This window comes from Phascolarctos cinereus, unplaced genomic scaffold, assembly GCF_003287225.1.
Source record: "Phascolarctos cinereus isolate Bilbo 61053 unplaced genomic scaffold, phaCin_HiC Scaffold_2;HRSCAF=192, whole genome shotgun sequence".
NCBI lineage: Eukaryota > Metazoa > Chordata > Mammalia > Diprotodontia > Phascolarctidae > Phascolarctos > Phascolarctos cinereus.
In genome coordinates, this window is record NW_027555625.1 from 61,675,544 (window position 1) to 61,701,986 (window position 26,443).

A 26,443-nucleotide genomic window follows, 5' to 3' on the forward strand; every position below is an offset into this window, starting at 1 on the left:
CCCTCCTGAAATAGCTGTTGGAACTTTTGTTAATGCCTAACTCCCCCACCTCATTGGGTGGGTGGGTGGAGGATCTGTTATGCAAACTGAGGTCATTATTCACCGTGATCTGGGAGGGGTTAGGCTGGAACACAAATGAATTGATTTGGCTCTTTGGGTGATTTTAAAGGAACATAAAAAGTTTTTGAGACCCCTAGTATCTGATTTGCCTCCCATATTACAAAACCTACCTTTTACTTTGTGGGAATGAAACCTCGAAGAAGTGGGGCTCATGAAGTCAGCCAAGTCTGGGTTAGAGAGGGAAACTAGTATTTGGCAGGCATTGAAGTGGGCTTTGATGGGGGTTTACAATTCAGAAGCTCTCTAGCAAGCACAAGATCTTGTTTACCTTGGAGAACTTTGAAGGGAAACACCTCATCACCCATAAAAGCTTCTGTGAGACAGAAAGAAAGGGAACTTAGAAGAGTAGGGAAGACTGGTGAAACCTCAAAATAGATCTTCAGTAATATTAAACAGGGATTTCCTCTTACTGACTTTTGATAAGACTTTCAGTGAGAGATAAGGAGGAAAACTGAACTTCTGTCTGTCTTCACAACCCTGGTCAGGTTGGAGATTGCAGAGATGAAGGCAGATGAAAAAGAAGGAATTTTTTCCCTTTCCCTGGTTCATAGAAATTTATGGCATTCTAAACTAATTAGAAACTAAAATTTGTAACTAACTAATTTCTTTACTGTAAATATTCAAATTATGGTTTTAAAAAGGTTTTTCTAACTGCTAAAACATCTTTGTAGATTTTTTTTTGAGGTTTGCAGTTAGGATTAAGATGAAATGAAAATAGCACTTGCCTCTCTCCCCTTCCTAGAGGGCTACAGATGTTTTTTTCTAGCAGAAAGTGACTTTACCTCCTGGAGAATAAAGAGAATTGAAGCTAGTTTGAAATGATTCAACTGAATTTAATTGTTTAGGTAAATTAATAGCAAAGTCACCTAAATTGAAATAGACTATGAAAATCCAGTTAATTGGTACTGATGGGGTATGGGCCCAAGCCGAGACCTTTACCCCTCACCCCAAAAAGAATTTGGGTCCCATTTGTCTACAGGCTCCAGAAAACCCTTAAACTTTCTTTGAACTCACTTATCTGATCAAGGAAGTTTTACAGTCTCCAGATTATTAACTGGCCTTATCTCCTAGGCCCTATCTTCCTTTGAAACCCTAATGAAGCTTAGGCTTTGTTTTCCTAATGAAGAAGCCCAGTCTTTGATAGCCTAGTGAAGTATCCAGACCCCATTCAACCTCCCAGACATTCCCATTCTCCCTAAACTCTTCCTCCAGTCACCCCAGATATTCCTCCCAGCCCCTCTTCCCAACACCCCAAAATTACTTGGCTGTATATAAGATTCATCCTGGCCCCCATTTAAACACTGAGATTTCCTCATGCCCACTTGTCCTCATGGGCATCACCAATGTTCAGATTCCTTAAGAGTCTGGCCTGTGGTTCATTGGCAATAAAACTTTGTCTCTGGCTGAAAGAAAATTTGGGTCAAATTCATTTGGGCAGGACCCAGTATTGTGATTTTCAGGGTCCTAGCCCCTCTAGAATCTACAGCTCATAAGTACTATATAAAGATAATCGTGGTAAATCAGAACTTAATGCAAAATTCATTTACTACTTGGTATTAAGGCAATATGCTTGGAAAATGCATGAACTGAGAAATCCTAAGTTTAAATGTGGCCTCAGAACTTTATTAGTCATGTGACCTTAAGCTTACCTCAGTTTCCTCACATGTGAAAGGGATAATACTATCACCTATCTCCCAGGGTTATTGTAAGGATCAAATGACTTAATTGTAAAGGGCTTAGTATGGTGCCTAGCATTTGGTAAGCAATATATGTTAGCTACTATTATTTTTATTGAGTCTACATACTCTATACTGGGTTTTGAATGTGACTAGAGTGGAATGCTGAATATGTGGTGATTTTCTATGTGTGAGGAGTCAGAAATACATTTAAATGAATGGATGTTATTTGACTGGCAAAAAGTCAGTGCTATATTTTAAAATCCATTATGTTGTTTACATTATTGTTGTACTTCTAAGTTTTCTTGTATTGTGAATTTTGGGAAACCACTGTGTAGGAAATATTGTTAACTTGAAAAATGATAACCAGACAGTGTTGCAATTGTATCATTAGGAAGGCAACTTCCATCATAATATGGATACTGTTAGATTATGAATTGAGCTGTTAAAGAATGCGGTTATAATGTTTGAAAACTGTTAAGTATTTAATTGGGTATATTGTGCTTTAAAATGGATAAAGTTTTGGGACTTTCTCATTGGACAGGGTCATAAGATCTTATCAGTCCTGCTGACTGCAAGTTGCAAAATTCTACAGTAATGAAGTTTGAGAAAATAGAACTACTCCAAGTGAAAGTAGGGGTTCAGGGAAGGATGACTTACAAGTTTACTTAAAGGGAGAATTTTGTCTGATAGATTATTTGGCTATAACTTACAAAAACTATAAAATTGTACCTGATAATGATGGGGGATGGGATTTGTGCTGGACCCCTAAAAGGACCCCAAAGCCCCTGAAACAAGTCTCTGGCATTTGCCTGAGGCACCCATCCCATCCCAGTGTAATCCTTTTATCTGCCCTTTCATTATGGCCCTAATTGTCTACACCTGGCCCCATACCCACCCCTTCCTCTCTGACCCATCCCAACCTTCATTATCTGTTGCCTCCCAGTCACCCCAAACTATTGGCCACTCCTTGATCATGTCTAGATCTTCCCACAGTCTTTCTGTATATAAGGTCCATCTTGCCTTCCATTAATTTGCTCAGATTTTAAAAATCTGGCTGATAACTCAGACTCACTAGGAATCTTTCCCACCCTAACCAGTATTTTAAGAAATTTTGTCTCTGATTGAAAGAAGGCTTGCATCAAATTCTTTCAAGGTAGGACCTGTGTCTTTTGCCCTTGAATTTTGGGGTTCTCAGCATCCCTAGACCTCATTATGTGGTTCCCTGACTGGGAAAACTACCTAATCTCAAGCCTTCTTTCAGTCAGACAGAGTTTAGTCAAACACCAGTTGAGGTGGGCAAGATTTTAAGAATCCGCACTATTGGCCAGATTTTAAGAATCTGAGCAATTTAATGTGGAGACAAGATGGACTTTATATACAGAAAGACTGTGGGAAGATCTGGATGCGATCAAGGAGTGGCCAATAGTTTGGGGTGACTAGGAGGTAACAGACAATAAAGGTTGGGCTGGGTCAGAGAATGAAGGGTTGGGCATGGGGCCAGGTGCAGACAATGAGGGCCACAATGAAAGGGCAGTTAAAAAGATTGTACTGGGATGGGCTGGGTGCCTCAGGCAAATGCCAAAGACTTGTTTCAGGGGCTTTGGGGGTCTTTTTAGGGGTCCAGCTAGAATCCCATCCCTCATCAATAATAAATAGTCTATACTGAAGTTATATCTTTGAACCAACTTAGTAACAACAATCCTTAGGTTTGAAGATTTCATTTTTGTGTCAGGGGTTAATAGGCAGGACAAATTAGAGGCTTACTTTAGTCAGCATTTTCTGGGATTTTGAAGCAACTATCATGTATTCACTGTATGTGTGAAATTCCAGAATGTGATTTGTTTTTTAATTAATTTTTAATTTGTAAATGAAGAACAAATAAGATGTCCTTATGTGTGCTTATTGCAACATGAGAAAAATAATAATAACCTAGCCCTAAGCTGAGGTTAGTGAAATTTTGCTATTTGAGATAAAATATCTTGGGATTGTAATTTGATATTATTCTGAGTTTTGATTTCAGGGTATGATTGTATTGTCATTAAGCCAATAGTCCACCATTTAAGGAAATGCCATAGACTGCCCAAAGGGAGTGTGGTCTAAGAACTTCTACAGGTGGATGTCAGTGGCTGGAAAGTTGAGGAGATGACCTTGCATAGGCAAAGGTAGAATTCTCTTGACACAGTTTTTGTGTTATAGTATTTCCTTTTGAACAGGAAATTTTCTCACCTGGTCAAATTCTGAGCCTGATTATGATATCAGTGAATAATGTGGAATTTTGTTATATGATTGACTGTTATTTATAACTCGTACCTTGGAATTAAATGGAGATAAGCTTCCCTTGTTCCAGATGAAGGATCAGCCTACTAAGGAAGACTCTGGAAAAAATCTTGCCAGCAATGATGAACAGAGAAACTCCCTTGTGATTGTCACAAGACAACCTATTTGCTTTTCCTTTATAGAGATGGATAATGGAGGCATCCTTGAACTCCTAGGGGATAACCTCCTTTTGCCATAAAACCCAGAAAATTTCAGTCAGCTTTTGTATGAGCTGCCTTGTACCCCCACCTTGTAAATCTCAGTTGGAATATAACCAGCACCAGGTGCTTTGCCACATAAAAGGAGCCTAAGGGCATTCAAAATTCAAATTCAAAAAAGTTGGAAATTCAGCTAGAGAGGGATTGACTTCAACCTAAGATTATACAGGTCAATGGCTTCAGCATTGGTTGATGACAATCTGTTGAGAGAGCTATGGAAGTGTTCAGCCCATCTTTCCAGGATCATGTCTTTACCACTAATGATTAATTAAGGCATGGCATCTGCCTGAACAGAAGAAGTGGAGGCACAGTTCAAGTGCAAAACCCAAAAGTGTTTCTTGAGCAAGAAAAATCCGCTAGCTTGGGGAAGCAGTAGACCTGGTCTGGGCTGCTCTGAAGAACAGGCTTTAAGGAGTGGTTTATATGACTTTACAACAAAGAGAGGTAGGACATGGGGAGTTTCTGGGGGCTTGTGGAGAGGAGAGTTCCAGGAACTGGATGGAAAATAGGAGGAATGCAGAGTACCTGGAACCAGGATGTTTGTGCATTTGGGGTTGGTATGAACCAATTTGAGCCAGTCCTGTGGTTGCTGGCATAGCAGAGGTGTTCTGGGTTCACCCAGTGAACACTGCAAAGCATCACTGGTATGTCAAACTCAAGCAACACTCATTCTTCCTCCTGCTTGGCTGATTTCAATTCCAGGGTTATTTTGGCCTGTCCTCGATAATAAGGGAGCTCAAGCAAATCAAGGTGATTAGTAAACTCATTATTCATTCCATTTTCCTACTAATCAATGTGGCTCCATCAGCACTGAACAGTTGAGATGCATTGTAAGCCTTTGACCAATAAATAGCCTCCAGGGCATCATAAAGGCATTTTGGATTGTTACTAACAGTTTAAAACTGAATTTCATCTGCATTCTTACTGAGCCAAGAATGCTGCATCTCTCTAACCTTCACTTGCACTTACTTTTGTTGGACTTAGACATTGCCTTCTTAGGGAAGAACAAATTATCCTGCTGGTAAACCCTGTGGAATTCTCATTTTTCATTTAGCAGCTTCTGAATTTCCCATCATTTTTGTCAGACCAGTCTTGATGTTTACAAGGGTTCTGGCCCAGATGAGTATATGCAGTGTTGTACATCAAGTCACTGAAAGCCGCCCACTTCTTTTCTGCTCTGCCATTGCCAACCATGTGTTGGCTTAGCTGTCCCTCCAAGTTAGCAACAAACTGTTCATGCTTAGAGAAATGTTCTAAGCTGTTGACAGTAAGTCTTCTTGTAGTTGTCTTGCCTTGGGGCTACTGCTTTTGTTGAATGAAAATACTTAGCTTGGAGAGGATAAGTCTGTGATCTGTCCAACACTCTGCATCACACATCACCTTCATCACTCTTATATCCTGCCTATCTCTTCTCCTTACAATGATATAGTCTATTAAATGCCAACTTTTGCTGCGGTGGTGCATTCACAAAGTTTTATTGCATTTAGGTAAATGAAAAATAGTGTTGGTGATAAGGTTATGAGACACACAAGTCTTCAGTAGTAAGTAACCAATGATGTTGCTGTTTCTGACTCTGTTCGACTCCATTTCCAAGGAATCCCTGCCTGTCTGATAGACTGTGCTTACTCTGAGGTTAAAGTCATCCAGAATTATAAGCTTGTCCTCTTTTGGTACACTGATAATGAGTATTTCTAGGTCTTCATAAAATTTCTATTTAACTTCATCAGGGTTCATTATGGTGGGAGCATATGCACTGATAGTGGTGGCATGGTATTTTCCTGCCAGTAGTAATTGCATTGTCATGAACCTCTCATTTACTCCTGGGATGTGTACAAGCTTGTTGACTAGACTAGTTTTTTTTTTAAGAGGTTTACTTATGTGCATTAATTTCTTTACTTTGAGATTTCGGAGTGTTATACATCAAAGTTTCTTAAAGAAAGAGTACATATATATATATATATATACACACACACATATGTATATATCAGCAGAATATAAAATAGCTTCAAGCCTTACTCAAAAATCCATTTTGTGCATTATTGCAATGTGTATTGGTATCTTACGTCCCTACTCAGCTGTTAGCTTCTTGAGGGAAGGGACTGTTTTTTATCTAAATTTTTTACCTCTCATAACTCAGCATAGTGGTCAGCACACAACAGTAAGTACTTAATAAATGTTTGCTGTTGTTCTGAAAGACAGGAAACCCCATTTTAATTAAAACACGTTCATAGGAAGAATATTAAGAGACATGATGAGAAGGCCACACCTGTAGGAAATAAACTTTTTGGTAATACTGTCCCAAGATCTTATGAATCAGAGCTGTAGCATACACAGATATGAATTGGACCTGTGAGCCCATTGGATTAAAGAATTCTCAGGTAAGGAATCTCCCTCTACCAAAGCAATCTTATCTGCAATTTATGGCCTTAGAGAGCATTACTTAGAGCACTGAAAAGTTGAGGGACTTGCCCAAGGTCACACTGCCAGTACTCGGGTCAGAGGCCTGATTTGAACCCAGCCTAGCTTTAAGTCCAGCTGTCCCCTATCTTCAGCTGCCTCTGTAACATACAGAAGGTGCCTAGATTAGTTTTGATTGTGAAATCTTACGCAAGTTTCCTGTTATTCTCCATCACTACAGCCACTCCAGAAGAACGTGTATTCAGCTCTGACCTTGATAAGCTGACCTTCATTTGCCAGCCTTGCCAGCCCCAAAATGGACAGAGCTTGCACAAATATCCTGGTTCCAGCTACTCTGCACTCCTATTTTCCATCTAGTTCCTGCAACTCTCTTCCCCACAATAGCCTGCTGCTATTTGGGTGTGATACCTGCTGAGTTCTCTCTCAACAAGAGCTGTTTGTCTTTCAAGTCTACTGGATTTTGTGTTGTCTATAAGCATGTGTGTATTCCATGTGGAATCATCTTTGCAAAAATTTTTGTGCATTTTTTCATGTTTCAACCACAGGGTAGGATACCAGGGTAAGGTTAGGTGAAGCAGATCCTTTTTAGGACACCTTTCCTAGTCCCTTCCTCATACTAGAAGGTGAGCAGTGTGGTCCTTCAAAAAACCTGCTCAGACATCCAGGGGGATGCCAGATCCCACTGCTGCCTCAGTCCAGTGAGAAGATGACCCTATGGCTTGGGCCACCTGTACTCAGGGCTGTGACCACAGCTCCCAGTTTATCCTCACTTGCTGCTCTGCCACAGGATTTTAAGGTAGGTAAAAATAATAAAATGGTATGAGTGGTGTCTTCTGACTTGCACATAAATTGTATTTAAGTGAGGCAGGGTTGCACAAAATTGTCAGCCTCTCTCTTCCAAAGTCATCAAAGTCCAGTGGCAAGACAAAAATCAAGACAACTGGCAATGGCCATAGGTATACAGTGGATGATCTTGGCATCATCAATGTCTAACCAAGTTCTAAGCACTCTGCAGAGCCTGCCTCTACCACCTTCATTGCCCTTTGGAAGAAATTGTTCCCATCTGCCTATTCCACCAGGGAAGTCTTCACGTGCTTGGGGTAGACATCCCCCTAACTCACCTATTGCTTGAGGCCCCTCAGTTTCCCTCAACTTGGTTTAGGCATCTACCCAGGTTTACAAGGGTATGGCCACTGGGCATACTACAGCTTCTTGAAGCCACAGGTGAAAGTTTGGTGGCAGGTGGACACCAAAGGTACATGAATAGCATTGAAAAGGGCTTGGAAGCTGTCACTCCAAAGGTACTAGTCTTCCTTGACCACCCCTAGCAATAGACATTTATTAGGCAACTACTAGGTGTTGGCTCTGTGCTAAGTGCTGGGGATAAATAATAAAAATAAAGGCAGGTGCTCCCTTCAAGGAACTTACAACACAAGACAGCACACAGTAGAAGACAAGAAAGGAGGTGGGGATAGGGATGGGGCATGGACACCAAGGAGTATCTTGTTTTCTGCAGTTGAGAAAACCAGAGTGAGCCTCTAGCTTGTGTACTCTCCACAGGAAGACATTAGGAGGAGTTTGGTACTCCAACCTGCAGCCCTTAAGGGCAGGGACTGCATTTTGCCTCCTTCTGCACCCCCAGTGCTTAGCACAGTGCATGGCACATAGTAAGTACTTAATAAACGTTTACTGATTGATAATAACTAGTGTTTATGTAACACTTTAAGGTTGACATATGTTAATTTATTGGATCTTAACAATGATTGTGAGAAAAAGGCAAGTATTATCCACTTATAAAAAAAAGTTTACAAGTAAGGGAACTTAAGTCTCCACAAAGTCTTTAAGTCTCTACCAGCTTCATAAAGCTAGCAAGTGTCTGAAGTGGGACTAAAACTCAGGTCTTGCTGCCTCCAAGCTCACTGTTCTTACCCAGTATGATACCTATGTGAATCTTCAGCCCTGCCTGGTTTTTTAGCTGTCTTGGGTTAAGTTTATTATCTGTAATCTCATCATCATTCTGTTAACTCAAGCCTTGATTTGTCATCTCCCCTTATTATCATTATTCCTTTCAGTCTAGCTAAGTTGTTATCTTTAATTGCTGTTTCTTTTTTTTATTAGTTACTTTATTTTTAGTTTTCAATATTCACTCCCATAAGATTTTGAGTTTTAAATTTTCTTCCCCTCCCTCATCTCCCTCCCCAAGACAGCTTGCAATCTGATATAGACTCTATTTACGCATTCATATTAAACCTGTTTTCACATTAGTCATGAAGTAAAGATGAATTTGAACTAAAGGAGGAACCATGAGAAAGAAGAAACAAAACAAACAAAAAAAGAGAAAACAGTACCTTTTGATCTACATTCAGACTCCATAGTTCTTTCTCTGGATGTAGATAGCATTTTCCATCATGAGTGTTTTGAAATTGTCTTGTATTGGAGGATTCTGGGAAGATGTTGGAATAGGACAGAAAATTCCAGGCTCACCAGATTTCCCCCCAAACAAGACAAAACAGCATCTCAGGGTGGATATAGAGTGGTAAAAAGAAACAGGAGTTGGGGCAGAACAGTGGTCCTCCTGGGATAACCAGAAGAAAGATCCCAGGACTTCGGTTTGATCCCAGTGAAGTATAAACACCTCCAAGCTAATTCCATGGCCAAGCCCCTGTGACTAGCTGGGTTGGGAGGTAATCTCAGTGCCAGCCACAGGAATTTTTACCTCCTGGACAGTGTCGGGGGATAGGTGCCTGAGCAGGGAACCTCTGCTGATAAGGGATATCAGCCCATCTGTGCAGCTGAGATGCAGCCTTGGGTGAGAAGGGACCAGCATGTGTCCGGTGAGAGCAGAAGCAGTGGAGAGGGATGTTGCTGGCTGTAGGCACTTATAAGAGGGCAGAATTCTTGTTGTCTTCCAGGCCAGAGAGGAGAACTGAAGGAGGATCTAAGGCCAGGGACACCATCCCCATACTTCAGGACTAGAGGTGATTACAATAACATTGCCATTAAAAAAAACCACACAAAACAAAAAACAAGCAGGCAAAGGAGAAAGAACCCAACCATAGAAAGCACTATGGGAATAGAGAAGACGAGGGTTCATCTTCAGAAGAGGATACTGAAGCAAAAAAAGCCCCTCCTACTCCAAAAAGTAGCATCAAATGGTCACCTGCCCCAAAAGAATTCATAGAAGAACTTCAAAAATCCTTTAAAAATCAAATTAGAGAGATTGAGGAAAAATTTTTAAAAATAAGCACAATCTAAGAAAAACAAGATTATGAAAAGAAAGTCAACCAACTAGAAAGGGAGATCCAGAATCTTAAGGAAGAAATGACTCTGGAAAATTAGAATTGGGCAAGGAGAAGCCAGCAAAGTTATAAGAGACCAAGAAATAATAAAACAATACAAAGAATGAAAAAATAGAAGAGAAAGTAAAATATCTCATGAGAAAAACAACTGATCTAGAGAACAGACCAAGAAGATAAAACATGAGAATAATTGGACTAACTGAAAGCTACAATCAAAAAAAAGAATCTTGATACAATAATAGAAGAAATAATTAAAGAAAATTGTCCTGAAGTGTTAGAACAAGGGGAGAAAGTAGAAATAGAAAAAAAAATCCATTGATCACCACCCAAATGAGATCCTATAAGGAAAACCTACAGGAATATCACAGCTAGATTCCAAAACCCCCAGTTCAAGGAGAAAATATTATGAGCAACAAGAAAAAAAAAACAATCAAAATGTGGTGGAGCCACAATTAGAATCACACGAGACCTAGCAGTGACTACACTAAAAGACTGCAGGTCTTGAAACACTATATATCGAAGAGCAAAAGAACTAGGGTTGTGGCCAAAAATATCATACCCTGCAAAGTTAAGCATAATGTTGAATGAAAAAATGGATATTCGATGGATTGTCAGACTTTCAGGATTTTGTTGCAAAAAGACCTGAAATTAATAGAAATTCTGACATACAAGATCCAAGAGAAATATGAGGTAAACATCAAAGACTAATTACAAAGGACTCAATAAGGACAAACTGTTCACTTTTTAAATGAGGAAATGTAAATTGTGTGTCTAAGATTGTCATTATTAATTGGATAGTTCAAAAGAAAGATTGGAGTAGAGTTGAATATGATGTGATGCTTTTAAAAAGTAAACCGTCTAGGAAAAGATAAAAACAGTAATTATCTTATACAAATGAGGTGTGAGAGGAAGAACTGACACAGGATGACACAGATGGGGGAGGAGGGCTGGTAGTTCTGTAACCCTACTTTCATCAGGAATGTGTTAAAGAAGGAACAATACACACACACACACACACACACACACAAATATATATACATATATAGATAGGCATAAAAGCTTCTAAATTCAGGAAGAAATAAAAGGCTTAAAGGATAGGGAAGGGGGAGAGGATAAGGGAGGGCTTTTGGGGTGGGGATAGGTTAAGTAATAGGAGGGCAAAGTAGCAGGTAGAAGTAAAGTAAAGGAGTCAGGAGGGGTAAGAAACAGAAGATACACACAAAATAAATATGAAGAGCAGGAGTAAAATTTATTAGGGAGGAAAAAAGCAGGGGTAGTAATTATGATCTCAGACAAAGTTAAAGCTGAAATAGATTTAAGCAGGAGAGAAAAATAGGGAAACTACACTATATGTCAGCCATATTAATATTGTTTTAGATTATTTAATACAACTAGACAGTAAAAGGTTGGAATATTGCTATGGTATAAGAAACGATGAGTTAGTGGACTTAGAAAAATAGAGAAAGACTTGAACCTACAAAGGAAGACATTATCCACCCTCAGAGAAACAGGGGACAAACAAGTATAGTATAGTCTTACATAGATGCATATAAAGGTATATATCTATATGTGAGTATTACTATAGATATCTAAGTATATATATATATATACATATATAAGTGTATGTGTATATATATGTGTATGTATATATGTGTATACATGCACACACATATATGTACATACACACAAACATCTGTGCATAATTATAGCCTTCTTGGGGAGAGGAGGAGGAAGGGGGAAAAAAGAACAAAGTAAAAAGTGCACAGCAGAGAACGAAAGAAAACTTATAAGGAAGCAAAGAAAAGATGGATAGCTTGGAACACAACATGTACTATTTACTATATGGGTTTTCTTAAAGTGGAAAATTATTGCTGTATATTTTGAGTCTTCTCTTATGTTCTGCTGTGCACATGGCAATGCTTTTTTTCCCTTTTCTTATTTTGTATTTAAGTTTTGGTATTTAAGTATATATTTCTTTGTGTTTTCTTATTGTATATTTAAGTTCTAGTATTTAAGTTTAAAACAAATCAATAAAAAATAAGGGAATTGTCTTGGATCATTGTATTGCTGAGAAGAGCTAAGTAAATCATAGTTGATCATCGCACAATGTTGCTCTATACAATGTTCTGATTCTGCTCACTACACATCAGTTCATACGAGTCTTTCCAGGTTTTTCTGAAATCTGCCTGCCCATCATTTCTTAGAGCACAATAGTAGTCCATTACATTCATATACCACAGCTTGTTCAGCCATTCCCTAATTGATGGTCATTCCCTCAACTTCCAATTCTTTGCCACCACAAAAAGAGCTGCTATAAATATTTTTGTACATGTGGGTCCTTTTCCCATTTTTATGATCTCTTTGGGATTCAGATCTAGTAATGGCATTGCTGGATCAAAGGGTATACATATTTTTATAGCCCTTTGGGCATAGTTCCAAATTGCTCTCCAGAATGGTTGGATCAGTTCACAACTCCACTAACAATGCATTAGTGTCCCAGAAATTAATATAATCTTTAAAGTTCCTCTTCATATTTCATCTTACTAAGTTTGATTCATCATTTTTCTAGATCTTAGACCTGTCATGTTAGCCAAGTCCTATTAGCTTTGCAACATCTGTGTATTTGTTATCTATATCTACATTCAAAATATTGATGAAAAACATAGAAGGCTATGCCCTTGGAAAGATTCCTAGAACATTGGCCTTGGTCAAGAATAGATTTCCAAAACATGTTGTTCAGTGTTTTAAAGGATTTTCTTGGCAAAGCTACTAGAGTGATTTGCCATTTCCTTCTCCCACTCATTTTACAGATACGGACACTGAGGCAAACAGGGTTCAGGGACTTGCACAGGGTCACACAGCTAGGTTATCTAAGGACAGATTTGAACTGAGGAAGATGAGTCTTTCTGATTTTAAGCCCAGAGCTCTATCCACTTCACCACCTAGCTGCGCTCATAAAGTCTGGTCTTGGGTCAAAAACAGGGGATTGGACCAGATTATCCTGAAGGTCACTTTCATCTTTGACATTCTATCAGTTATTCAGCATGGTTTCTCCTTTGATCCTTTACAAAGGAATATTTGTTTCAAAGGTATGGTGAGAACAAACATGTTGTTTGTTCTTTGTTTCTGAGAAGGACCAATGACATCACAGAGTGATGAGCTAGAAGGGAACTCAGAAACCATTTTAGGCTAATCCTCCCATTTAATAATTGAGGAAACCATGGTTCATCCTTCATTTTCAAAGAGGACCAGTGACATTGCAGGGTGTTGTCTTGACTTGTGAGTGCATTAGATTTAAGTGAGGTCATCACAGTATAGTCATCAGCCTCACTCTCTCTTACAGAGTCATTGAAGTCCAGTGGCAGAACAAAAGTCAAGATGACTGGAGATGGCCCAGGATGCAGTGGATGACCTTGGAGGCTTCAATGTCTGACCAAGCTCTAAGTGCTCTACAGCCCCTGCTTCAGCTGCCTTCATGGCCATTGGAACAAATTGTTCTATCTGCCTATTCTTCCAGGAGAAGTTTTCACATGCTTGGGGTAGACACCCTCCTAACTCACCAACGGATTTGAAGCTTGTCAATTACCCTCAATCTGGTTTAGCCCCCTCTGCTGAATTGGTTTACTGGAGTGTGGCCACTGGGCATGCTACAGCCTCTTGGAACGACAGGTGAGAGTAGACAGGTAGACACCAAAGGTGGATGAGCAGCACAACCCTGAAAAGGGTTTGGTAATCCCTCAAACCGGAGTTGAACAAACATATAAATGTTCCCTCCCCACAACTGAGAGGGCACAATCTTCCTTACCCCACTTCAGTTTCTGAAGAGGGGAAAGGAATTAGGTTCACAGCTTAATTCAGTTCCTCTATAGCATAGTCCCTACAAATTCCAAATCCAAAGATCTCTGGGCTTATATCTAGGCATCTTGGCTTCTTGGAGCTTCCCTTCTGTACTGGCAGAAACATCAAGCCTAGAATCCTGGCTCCAAAGTCCTGATGGCTTGAGAGAGAAAGAGAGAGATGGAAAGAGAGAGTGTCCTAATGTGACACCAAGTAAACAAGCATTTACATAGCACATACTATGTGCCAGGCACTGTGGCAAATATTATCTCATTCAATCCTCACAACAACCCTGTGAGGTGTTAATACTATTCCCATTTTAGCCAAAGAAAGGAAGCAAACAGAGATTTGTCTCCAAGCCAGTACCAGCTACATAGCCAACGAAAAGGCATTGCTCCTACTCACCTGGTAGGTGGGTAAAGACTGTCTTTTCCCAGAAGCAGGTCACCCGTATGGGTGCCTCCCTATTGGGTGATCTGAGATGCACAAAGCCCCACTACATTTTCTCCCCACTCATCCTGACCCCCATTTGAAACATTTCTCCTCTCCAGCAAATAGGTAGAGGTGCATTCTGAACACAATCCTTTCCCCCAGGTCTTACTCACCAATAGCATGGGCATCATACACTAAGCCAGGGATGGGGAACCTGTGCCCTGGAGGCCACATGTGGCCCTCTAGGTCCTCAAATGCAGCCCTTTGACTGAATCCAAACTTCACAGAACAAATACTTTTATTAAGGGGATTTTTTTCTATCAAGTGTGGATTCAGTACTATAACCCTGAGAAACGGACTTGGGTTTCTGGTCCTCTTTTATCTGTCCTTTCCAGTTCTAGGTACAGGTGGTAGCGTTGCTGGACCTGGAAGTTTGAGCCATGGGGACCTGGGAGCCAGGATCCCAGTCTGGATGTTGCTGTCAGACCTGACCAGGTGCTGAGACAAAAGTCTAAAGAGGCGCTGGACTTGGAATTGGTTGGGCTATCCTATAAAGTAATGGAGTGAAGTTGTGAACCTAATTCCCCTCCCCAGAGACCAAGGTGAGAGAGGGGGAATTGTACTCCCCCTTCCCTGGAGGAGAATGTTCTTAAGTTTGTTCTTTCTGTATTTTTGAAATAAATATTCCTTTGTAAAAGCTAATCTGCTGTTAGGACGTTAAAGGGAACTAGGTGTGAAGGACCCCCTAAAATTAGGGGATCACAGTTGTTGGGGCTTGAGGCAATGATAGAGACTAGAAGCCCTATCCCTTCAACGGTACTGAGGTACTGGGAAAAGGGTGAAATGTAGCATACCTGGCTCTCAGGCAATGAGGGACAGAGTAAACATTATTACCCTTTCATTTTATATTTTTCTGTAATTCCCTAGGAAAGTATTTTGCCCCTCATGTTTGGGTTGGCCATAGGAAAAGAACCTTTATTCTGGGAAGGAGGAATGGATGTAACATTGGAGTATCTTGAGATGCCAGGTTAGAGGGGAAATGAGAAAAAAAGTGTTTGGAAAGAAGGTTTTAGGTTCAGCTGAAACTAGTATTGTCCTCTTGCAGAATTCAGTCAAGTCCACAAGTGTATCGTTGATTGCAAAGATGTCTCATTTGTTATTTGTGGTGTAATCTTGGAGTCTTGACAGTGACTTGAGGATAGGGTCTCATCCCTGGGGATGATGGAAACTGGCTAGGGGTGGAGAAGGCAGAAGTGATCCTAGCATGATGCCTAGGCTAGGTGACCCTGGTATACAGATGATTCATTCAGCATTGCAATGACTGCTGCTTACCAAGGGAAATTTATGACAGCTGTGTCCCTGTTTCTTCCCCCATAAGAACAGAAGGCGTCAGTCTATAGAACCCTGATGCCCAAGATCCTATTGATCTTGGCTTGGAGAGACTTGGAATCCCAATTCAGACAAACACAGGGAAATGGGGGATGATTAAACACTTAGAATACTAGGCAGAGGGGGTAGGGAATTTGGCCCGAAGATCAGGTCAGGGCTAGGCTGGTCGGAGTCAAAGATTATAAAAGGCAGGGAGGGTCTCTGATGTAACTTCTTCAGTCCTTAATTTCCTTGAGGGCCAGGCTGAAGTGACAGAGAGGGTGAAGCTGCTCTCCTTTTCCAGATCTTTATTGCGTGGGGCATAAAGGTGGGACTAGAAGACCGAAAAACTGGGGAGCAGTTTTGTCTGTAGACAGATTTTAGAAAGGTCTTATGGAAAGCCAGGATCCTTCAGTGGCTGTCCTAAGCCCTTCCAGCGTGCTGGTGACCGGAGCCAGCCGCGGGCTGGGGCTGGAGTTTGTCAGGCAATTGCTACAATTGCCCAAACCTCCCCAGATGTTGTTTGCGACTTGCAGGAATCCCTCTGACGCCCAGGTGAGAGGGCTGAACCCCTCACCCCCCTCCCGGAGCTCACCTCCCTCTCCACCCCACCTCACTCCTGAGTTGTCCCGAAAGCGAAGTGCCTTCCATTCCAGACCATGAGACCAAGCATTTAGCCGTGCTGCCTTCTGGGACGCCACGGGTGTGCAAGCTTGGAGTTTTGAGTTTCTGCAGGATGTCTCCAGGGACCCAGGTTTCTCCCCAGAGCCACAGATAAACTCCAGACCTGGGTGTTAACTGACGGCTTAGTTTCTCCCGAGTGCTGGGTCTTTGGGGACGACCTTTTGCAAAGAGGCAATGTCAGATCAGTGTCCAGGTCTGAGGTGGGAGGGGGTGGGGGAATAGTGACGAGGATGTCTTCTCTCGGAGGGTTTACTGGGACAGGGGTCTTTGGGGCCTTGGGCTTAAACTCCAGTCGTGCGCACGATCCTGGGAGTGGGCGAGGAGGGGACTCCTCAATGTTCCACATCCCCGAATCTGGGCGGGAGAGCTCCGCCTGCGTGACTGCCGGGACATCTTTCCTCTCTTGCTGATATAGGAACTTCGAGAGCTGGCGGCTCTGCATTCCAATGTTCGCATCCTCCGTTTGGGTGAGCTTCTCTACAGACTCAGTCCCTTCCCCTTCCCACCCCGCTCCTTTCCTAGTTGTGGAGCTCTGTCCTAGCTCCACACTTGTTCCCACTGGCACTTCCTGGGATCCTACTTGTTGGCACAGGGCTTCACCCTCAAGGTCCCCAGGGGGAAGAGGTAGGAGGACCTTTTTAGAGGGGTCCAGGAATACTTGGGATAGTAGAGTTTAGAGCTGAGGAAAATGGAACTCGGAGAAAAGTGACTTGCGGAAGGTCACACAGCTAAGGAAATACCAGAATCAAATTCTAATTGAGGTCCTCTTTTGTAAAATCAGGCTTGTAGCTTACGCCATACCACCAGCAGAAGGACCAAAGCTAACAAAAGTGAGAGTGTATACCACAAAGGCTTGCCCACCTCGCTGTGTGTCTTAGGGAGATTTACACCCTCTCTGGGTCTTCCCACCTTACTTAGTCAGGATTTAAGTCTGTTTACAGCTCCCTGTTTCTAGAACACATGAGAGATATTAGACATTAGGCATTCTGGTTTTTGTGTAAAGGAGATATTGGCACTGTCAGAAATAGAGTCATGTGATGAGCTGGCTAACCCATGGCACTGATCTGAGGGGCATAGAACAGGGTCTCCTGCCTCCTGGTCTCTCCTGCCAGGTTGCCATGGTATCTACAATTTAGTCCCGAATGATTTGTTTCTTTGGATTTGGAAGGCGTTTCGGTCTGGACAGTGTCATTGACATGTCAAAATACTCCTGGGAGGCAGAGACACTTTAAGCTCTTATAAGGTGACATCATTTCTTCAGTGTCTCATGGTTCTCTTTCCCTATCATGACTCCTGGTAGAAGAATGGACCATTGGAAGCTCTGGTATTAAGTCAATGTATTTGGTGCTGGGGACTGATCAGGCTTCCAGTCAGGTGATAATCACACATGTCACAGGCAGTTGACACACAGGGTGTGCTAGGCAGACATTTGGATTGAAGGGAAAGGTAAGTCAGTGGCAAAGATTTTGCCAACTTGCTACCTTGGTGGGCTACTCACTCAGGTCAGCTATCTCTCTTCACATCTCCCTTCTCTCTCTTCTTCTTCCCCTTTCCCCAGTGTACCTGAGAGCCTTCTCCTGTTTCTCTCTCTTTCTGTTCTTCTTTCTTTCTGCCCCTCTCTCCTGGTTCTCCTCCTACCTGTCTGACCCATTTTTTTCAGACTCTGCTGGCTCATCACAAATATCTTGCCCTCTAATTGTGATTATTCCCCAAGGCTTTGTCCTGGTCCCTCTTCTCTTTCTACACTTTCGAGGCAACCTCATCAACACATCTTGGTTTAATTATAGATTCTTTTTTTCTTTTTTTTGGTTAGGCAATTAGGGTTAAGTGACTTGCCCAGGCTCACACAGCTAGTAAGTGTCAAGTGTTTGGTCTGAGGCCAAATTTGAACTCATCTCCTCCTGACTTCAGGGTTGGTGCTCTATCCACTGCGCCACCTAGCTGTCCCCTATAGTTTCTAATTAATTGTTATCTGGTTGTTATTGTCCTTTGTACTCAAAGAGAACCAGAATGACTATGTCAATGTTAAGGTATAGTGTGTCCAGCTGTGAATACAATGCAATACAAACTTGAAAAGCTCCACCACAGGTCAGGTGGATAGTACACACGAACATTTGGAGTGGAGATATCTCTAAATTTGCACAATTATCATTTATTATTAAGATAGCTCACAGATCTATAAATCCAGCATCAGTCTCTCTTCTGAGATTCAGTCTCTCATCACCAATTGCCTATTGGACATTTCAAACTGGGTGTCCTGCTAACACCTCAAATTCATGTCCAAAACAACTCATTCTTTTTCCCCAAACCCACCCTTCTTTGACACTTTCTCATTTCTGTTGAAGGCACCATGATTCTTCCATTCTTCCCAGTTCATAGATGACGTCAGTACTATCCTCCACTCTTTACTCTCCTTTACCCTACATATGCAATCAGTTGCCAAGTCTTGGCAATGTTTCTACACCTACAACATTTCTCCCATCCAATTCTTTTTCTCTGTTCACATAGCTACTTCCTAAATTCAGGTCCTCATCGTCTCATGCCTGGATAATCACAACCTCTAAATTGGTCTTCCTGCCTCAAGTATCTCCTCACTCCAGTCTATTCTCCATACTTCTGCCAAAATTATTTTTATTAAGTGGAGATCTGACTATGTCATCCCCCTGCTTAATAAATTGCACTGGCTCCCTATTACCTCTAGAAGAAATCACAAATGCCTCTGTTCAGTCTCATCTTCTATCACTCTCCTTTCTTCATTCTTCAGTCCTGCCCAACTGATCTTTTCTCTGTGGGTCATGATCCTACTCAACTCTCATTCCCATCCTTGTATCCTGGCAGTTCCCCCATGCCTGGAATCCATTACCTCTTCATCTTCACTTAATAGAATCACTCTCCTCCTTTGTGTCTTGGTCAGTTCAAGCACTATTTTCTTTTTTTTCCAGGCAATTGGGGTTAAGTGACTTGCCCAGGGTCACACAGCTAGTAAGTGGGTCAAGTGTTTGGTCTGAGGCCAGATTTGAACTCAGGTCCTCCTGACTTCAGGGTCAGTGCTATATCCACTGTGCCACCTAGCTGCCCCCTCAAGCACTATTTTCTACATGAAGCCTTTCCTGACTCCTCCTAGCTGCTAGTGCCTTCCCTTTATATTTGACTACTTTGTTATATATACAAAATATTATCTACTTCTCTTTGTGTTTATTCTGTATATACTTACATACATGTGCACATATATACTTATATATGTGGGTACATATACCTACACAAATATATATACACACACATATACATATACATGTGGTATTTTTGTATACACAAATTTATCTATATCTATCTGTCTGTCTATCTATCTACACACACACACACACACACACACACACACATCTCTCTGGGGCAGCTAGGTGGTGCAGTAGATAGTATTGGGCCTGGAGTCAGGAGGACCTAAGTTCAAATTTGACTTCAGACACTTACTAGCTGTGTGCCCCTGGGCCAGTCACTTAACCCTGTTTAACTTAATTTCCTCATCTATAAAATGAGCTGGAGAAGGAAATGGCAAACCACTCTAGTACTTTTGTTAAGAAAACCCCAAATGGAGTCACAAAGATTCAGAGGTGACTAATCTACTGAACAACAACAATGTATTTATATATCTATCTCTCCCATTACAATGCTAATTCCTTGATAATAGAAATTGTTTCATTCTTTGTTTTCGCATCCCCAGTGCCTAGTATAGTGCCTGACGTAAATACTTTTTTATTGATTGAATATTCTGTCTTGATAGATGTGGAGAATATTGCTTCTATCCAAGAGGCTGCAGTTTCTGTCAAGGAGCAACTGGAAGGCTTGGGGCTGAATTTACTCATCAACAATGCTGCAAGGATCTTCCTGGATACAATCCATTCTGAGTCAGAAGAAAACATGCACCTGCTGTACCAGACTCACGTTGTTGGTAGCCTAAAGATGGGCCAGGTGAGACTCTTCTCGTTAGGGCCCCCAAAGAGAGCTTCACTTCCCATCTAGGCATGAGTGACCACCTCTGTCCACTGTCACAGAGCTGGTGGAATTTGGCATTAGCCTCCCTTTCAAGGCGTTTCTCAGTCTGGCTACTTCCCACATTTCCAAATTAGTGGATCTTTCACTCCATTTAAAGCAAGTTATCTTCATGTATTTAAGGGCTTGTCAAGTAGGAGAGAGGAGTGAGTCTTGTTCTGCTTGGGTTCAGCGCAAATAATATTTAGAAATTACAGGAAAGCAGATTTCAGCTCATTATAGGGAAGAACTCCCTAAGAATTAGGTCTTGGGAAAAGTTAACCCCTTCCACCCTTCATTTCCTCGTTCACTTCAATATAAATGTGAGTGACCTCAGTATTATGTATATAGTTGCAATAGGGCATCAAGGTGGCACCGCAGTGCACAGAGTGCTGGGCCTGGCATCAGGAAAACGGACTCCTTTTCTTGAGGGCAAATCTGGCCTGAAATACTTTCTAGCTGTGTGGCCCTGGGCAAGTCACTTAACCCTATCTGCCTCAGTTTTCTCATCTGTTAAATGAGCTAGAGAAGGAAATGGCAAACTGTTACAGTGTCTATGCTAAGAAAACCCCCAAAGGGGTCACAAAGTGTTGGATGCCACCGAAAAAACAAACAAGAACAACAAATAGTCGTAATAGCAGCCCCCACCTATCTGGTCTCTTTGCTTTTTTCAACCTCCAGAAAAATAAGCTACTGATTGATCATTAGTTAACAGCAAGGTAGTATTTACATACCAGGTAGTGGTAATTTCCAGCTACCAGCCAAGTGACTCGGTCAGAAGGTATTCTGTACTCTGTCTTTCCCCAAAGCCATGATATGCCCTTCACTCTCACCAGAGGGTACTCCCATACAAAACTCTTAACTTTTAGACTATTCTCATTTCTGTATCTCTACCCCAGCCCCTGGCCTACAGAGGATGCTTCTCCTGGTCTCAATTTGATATTCACCTAGGAGTATGGAAAAATGGAAACTTGTTATGAAATATTAAAATTATGGAAATCTTGATTTGTTTCTCCCTTACTCTACATTTGGGAAATTTTCTGCTCTTGGTTGAGGAACCTCATCCACATGACCCAGACAATGGACTTTTTAGTGACCATATGATTTATTAAATTAAAGCGACTGACCATAAAGAAACTGCTTTACTTGGTTGTTTCCTGCTGGTTCATTAGACTACCATCTCTGTTCTGGAGGAATGGGGAACAAGAATTATGTAGTGGGTACCTGCCAGGATTGCTTCTATGAACAATTGGCAGAAACAAGGGAGAGTGCTGGGCATTGGTATCTGTCTCCTAGGCTGACCTTTATAGCAGCTGAAGCTTCAGAGCAGTTGCCAATCTGGGCTCTCCTAGACCACTCATTTTGCATGGTACCTTGGCCATTCTATTCATTATTTCTCATATGACAGTAATATTCCATCATATTCACATAGCATAACTTGTTCAGCCATTCCCCCAGTCAAAGAGTAGCCCTCTAGTTTCCAATTCTTTGCCACCACAAAAAGAGCTGCTATAAATATTTTGGTATATATGGGTCCTTTTCCTTTCTTTGATCTCTTTGGGATATAGACCTAGTAGTGGTATTGCTGGGTTGAAGGAAATCCACATTCTATTAGCTTTTGGGGCACAGTTTAAAATTGTTTTCCAGAATGTTTAGACCAATTTGCTGCTCTGACAACAGTGTGTTAATGTACCTGTTTTCTAACAGTTTCTCCAATATTGGTCATTTTCCCTTTTTGTCAACTTTGCCAATCTTGTGGGTGTGAGGCGGAGCCTTAAAATCTTTTTTGTTTGAAATTTTCAAACCATTAGTGATTTGGAGCTTTTTTTTTTTCCTGATATGGCTATTGGTATCTTGGATTTCTGTTTCTGAATAATGCCTATTCATATCTTTCAACCATTTATCAACTGGGGAATGGTTGGTATACTTACACATTTGAACTAATTCCCTATATATTTCTATCTCAGAAATGAGACCTTTATCAGAGAAATTTGCTGCGTCTTCCCCCCCATTTACCTATTATCTTCCAAATTTACTTGCATTACTTTTGTTTGTGAAAAAGACTTTTTAATTTTATGTAATCAAAATTGTCTATTTTACTTTCTATCATGCTCTCTGTAACTTGGTTATGATTCTTCTCCTACCCATAAATATGAAAGGTAATTTCTTCCTTGTTTCTCTTAATTTGTTTCTATCTCGGTCACGTACCCATTTAGAGCTTATTTTGGTATACTATGTGGATTGCTAGTCTACACGTAGGCTCTGCCAAACTGCTTTCCAGTTTTTTCAGCAGTTTTTGTCAAATAGTGAGTTCTTCCCCAGTACCTCAGATCTCTGGATTTATCAAATATTAGACCACCATGCTCATTTATTTTTGTATATTTTGTCCCTAACCTAGTCCTCTGATCAACTCTCTATATTAAACCAGTACTAAGTTGTTTCGATAATTATGGCTTTGAAATTTTTGACTTTCCATTCTTTCAACTGAATTTTGTTATTATTTTTAAAATTAGCTTTACCAAATAATCCTTTTGTAGTTTGATTGGTATGGCACTGAATAAGTAAATTAATTTAGGTAGTATTGTCATTTTTATTATATAGGCTCAGCATATCCATGAGCAATTAATATTTCTCCAACTATTTAGATCTGTCTTTATTTGTGTGAAGAATGTTTTATAATTGTGTTCATATAGTTTTTGTGTATGTCTTGGCAGCTAGACTCCCAAGTGTTTAATACTGTCTGTAGTTATTTTAAATGGAATTTCTCTTTCTACCTTTTCTTGCTAGGTTTTGTTAATAATATATAGAAATATTCATGATTTATGTGGTTTTATTTTATGTCCTGCAGCTTTAAGTTGTTTGTTTGTTTCAATTAACTTTTTAGCTCTCTTTCTAGGGTTCTCTAAGTAAGCCATCATCTTCAAAAAGCAATAATTTTGTTTCCTCTTTGCCTATGCTTATTCCCTCAGTTTCTTTTTCTTGTTATATCATTGGATTCTGGCTTCTAATCAATCTTGCTATCCACTTCCGTTTTGTGGGTTAGTTTATCCCATTTACATTTAGTTTCCGTTTACATTTACGATAGTGAATTGTGGATTTCCTGCAATCCTATTCTCATACTTTTCCTTCTCTTTGTTTGAAAACAAAAAAGGTTGCAGAGAAAGGATTATGCTTCTTAGCACTAGACTTCTAGATTTGAAGCGATTTCTTCTATTGGCCTACCCCTTTTCTCTGTCTCTGGGCAAGAGCCCAATTATAGTTTCTTAACTTTTCTTTCTTTCCTTTTAAGTCCCTCTTTGAGATTCGCTTTCCATGATTAGAGCTTATTTTGCTTAGGGTTGATCTCTCCTTTAATCTATCCTTCCTCCTTATTCCCTTCTCCCCTTTCCCCCCTTCCCTCCTGTTTGTCTGTTGAATGATACATATATTTCTGTAAGCTCGGGCAATATCTAAACCTTGTGTCTCCTTCAGGGCCATTCACAATGTTGTGCACGCTCTGAGTTTCACAAAAAGCTGTTGCATTGAAGTGGAAAGAAAATGAGGCCATGCAGGACCTCTGTCCTTTTAGATTTCTGATGATAATAAATGTGTCCACTCTCATGTCTTTCCCCAACCCTGCCAGACATTCCTGCCTTTGTTGAAGAAGGCTGCCCAAACAGGACCTCAGCATAGTCTCAGTTGTAGCCGGGCTGCTATCATCAACATTTCTAGTACCGCAGGCTCTATAACAGAACTTTTTGCCTGGGAATATGGTCATGTTTTATCCTATCGCTGCAGTAAGGTATGGAAACTGGGTACTGGGTGGGAGGAAGGGAGAAGGATGGTGATAGGGAGCATGGTGCTACAAGGCTTCATTAATATGGCTGAACTATGGCCTCCTCTCTTCTCTTTGCCCCACTTCCTTCCACCAGGCTGCCTTGAACATGCTCACCCGGTGCCAAAGCCTGGCCCTTAAAGAAGAAGGAATCCTGTGTGCTGCTATACACCCTGGCTGGGTTCTGACAGATATGACCGCTTGTCAACCTTTTGAGGTAAGTCTGCCTCCTGCCTGCATCTCCTTCAGGTTGGGCCCAAGCTTGGGACAGAAAATATGCACTCCTAGCCAGCTTTTGTGGGGAGGATACCATAGGGTAAGGAGGCTGGGGAGGCAGTTCCTTGGAAGGAAGTCACAGGGAATCAGTTAGCGTAGGCTTGATCTCCATCAGTTGAAAGACAAAAATAAATCTAAGTTGCATTAAGATCTTAATGAATATTTCTACTAAGTTTGTTTTAATTGGAACTATTTCCTCCTCCTCGACCTTTCCTTCCAATGCTATCCATACAGGCTATGACCTGTGTCAGGTCCCAGGAAGTGTTGATTCACTGGGTTCCTACCTGACTGGCAACCCTTCTACTATCCCTCAGCCTCTGGCAACTTAGCCCCTTCTCTTTGAGTCAGTTACTTTCTGTTACATCCTCACTGCATCCAGGTGCTATTCTAATAGGTTAGTCTCCTCTTGCTCTTAACCTGCTGTGTGCTTTGCAGCCTCCTTTGAAGAAAGAAGAATCGGTGCGAGGCATGCTGAAGCTCTTTTCTACACTTTCAGAGGAGAATTCAGGGGGTTTCTACAGTTGGGAGGGAAAGGCATTGTCTTGGTGAAGTTACAACCAGCTGGGAGGCAGTGATTGAGATCTGATTCCAGTTACCTTTCATGCCTTTCCATCAGCAGCCCAGGATTGACCACCTCGTCTTGGTTGACCACTTCCCTGAGCTCTGAATGCCAATAAATTTGTTTAACTGCCTCCTTACACTGTTCTCATTCTTCCTAGTTGTAGCCAGGGGTAGTGATGATAATCTAGACTTAAGAAAGTGATGGAGAAGATATAAAAAATTCAGGTTAAATTTAAGAGTGTGCCATGCATACATTTTCCCTCTGGAAAACCAGTTGCCAAACATTTACTAGCAACCCCCTCCTTTGTAGCCCAAAGCTATGAAGGGAAACTAACTTTGATACCTTGAGGGAAGGGATGGGTAATCATGGTCGTTCCTGACTCTTCCATGTTTTTTGTAAGATTCCTATGACTTCTGATTACCAGGGTCCCATAACCTATGGCATAGTCATAGATCTATAGCCTGAAGAACTTCAATCAATCAATAAACATTTATTAAGTGCCTATTATGTGCCAGGCACTGTGCTAAGTGCTGGGGTTACAAAAAGAAGCAAAAGACAGCCCCTGCCCTCAAGGAGTTTACAATCTAATAGGTTCAGAAGCCATTTAGTTCAAAATGCTCATTTTACATGTAACATCCCCTTAGGACATCCCCTTGTGGCTATTTACCTCAATTTATACTTGCACTGGTGGGTCCCCAGAAGGATTAATCCTCTCAGGTTTGAGGCATGATACTGTGGGATTACTCCTCTAACACTGGTTCTGTCTGTGCAGAACCCACTGGGATTGTTCGTTAGAGGACATCTAGTCTCTGTCACCTCTAGCTTCAAGGTTGGTTCTGATCCTCAGTTGGGTTACTGCTGCGCTTTTTCAGATACATTCAGATCCTTGCCTTAAAATGGGCAAAAGCCATTCCAATTCTGGTCCCTCAGAGCCTAGACCTCAAAGTTTTCCATAACCCAAGTAGGACATGACAGAACACAGTTCGTGCCTTTCCTTTTGACCATTCTTCCTGGGTCTCCTCAAAGACCTCACTTTAACTTGTGATGACCATCCAGTGTATCTTTAACTAGACAATGACCTCTTACCCAATAATCACAAACAGTTCTGGGGTTCAGAGATTCCTGAATTTTTTTTTTCATCTTTAAGGAACTCTGTTGTCCCAAATCTCTTCTACCCTTTGTAACTAAACTCTTTGAAAAAGCCTTCTACTATAGGTACCTCCATTTTCTCTCTTCTCACTCTCTTTTTTCCCCCTTTTTAATTAATTTATCTATTTTTAGCTTTCAACATTCATTTCCGCAAAATATTGAGTTCCAAATTTTCCCCATCTCATCCCTCCCCCAACCCCAAGAGGGCAGGCATTCTGAATACCCCTTCTCCTATTCTGTCCTCC

General features: G+C 41.2%; 1 protein-coding gene across 1 annotated transcript; it reads left to right on the top strand.

Annotated features, from left to right (window-relative positions):
• Positions 1 to 15,436: 15,436 nt before the first annotated feature.
• Positions 15,437 to 25,182, top strand: LOC110210477 (C-signal-like). The gene is made up of 6 exons (XM_020989464.2): positions 15,437 to 16,242; positions 16,787 to 16,838; positions 20,150 to 20,337; positions 24,020 to 24,178; positions 24,309 to 24,428; positions 24,923 to 25,182. Exons 1-6 carry the CDS (start codon positions 16,081 to 16,083, stop codon positions 25,034 to 25,036), a joined length of 795 nt encoding a protein of 264 aa, XP_020845123.1. The 5' UTR covers positions 15,437 to 16,080; the 3' UTR covers positions 25,037 to 25,182.
• The last annotated feature ends 1,261 nt before the right edge of the window (positions 25,183 to 26,443 follow it).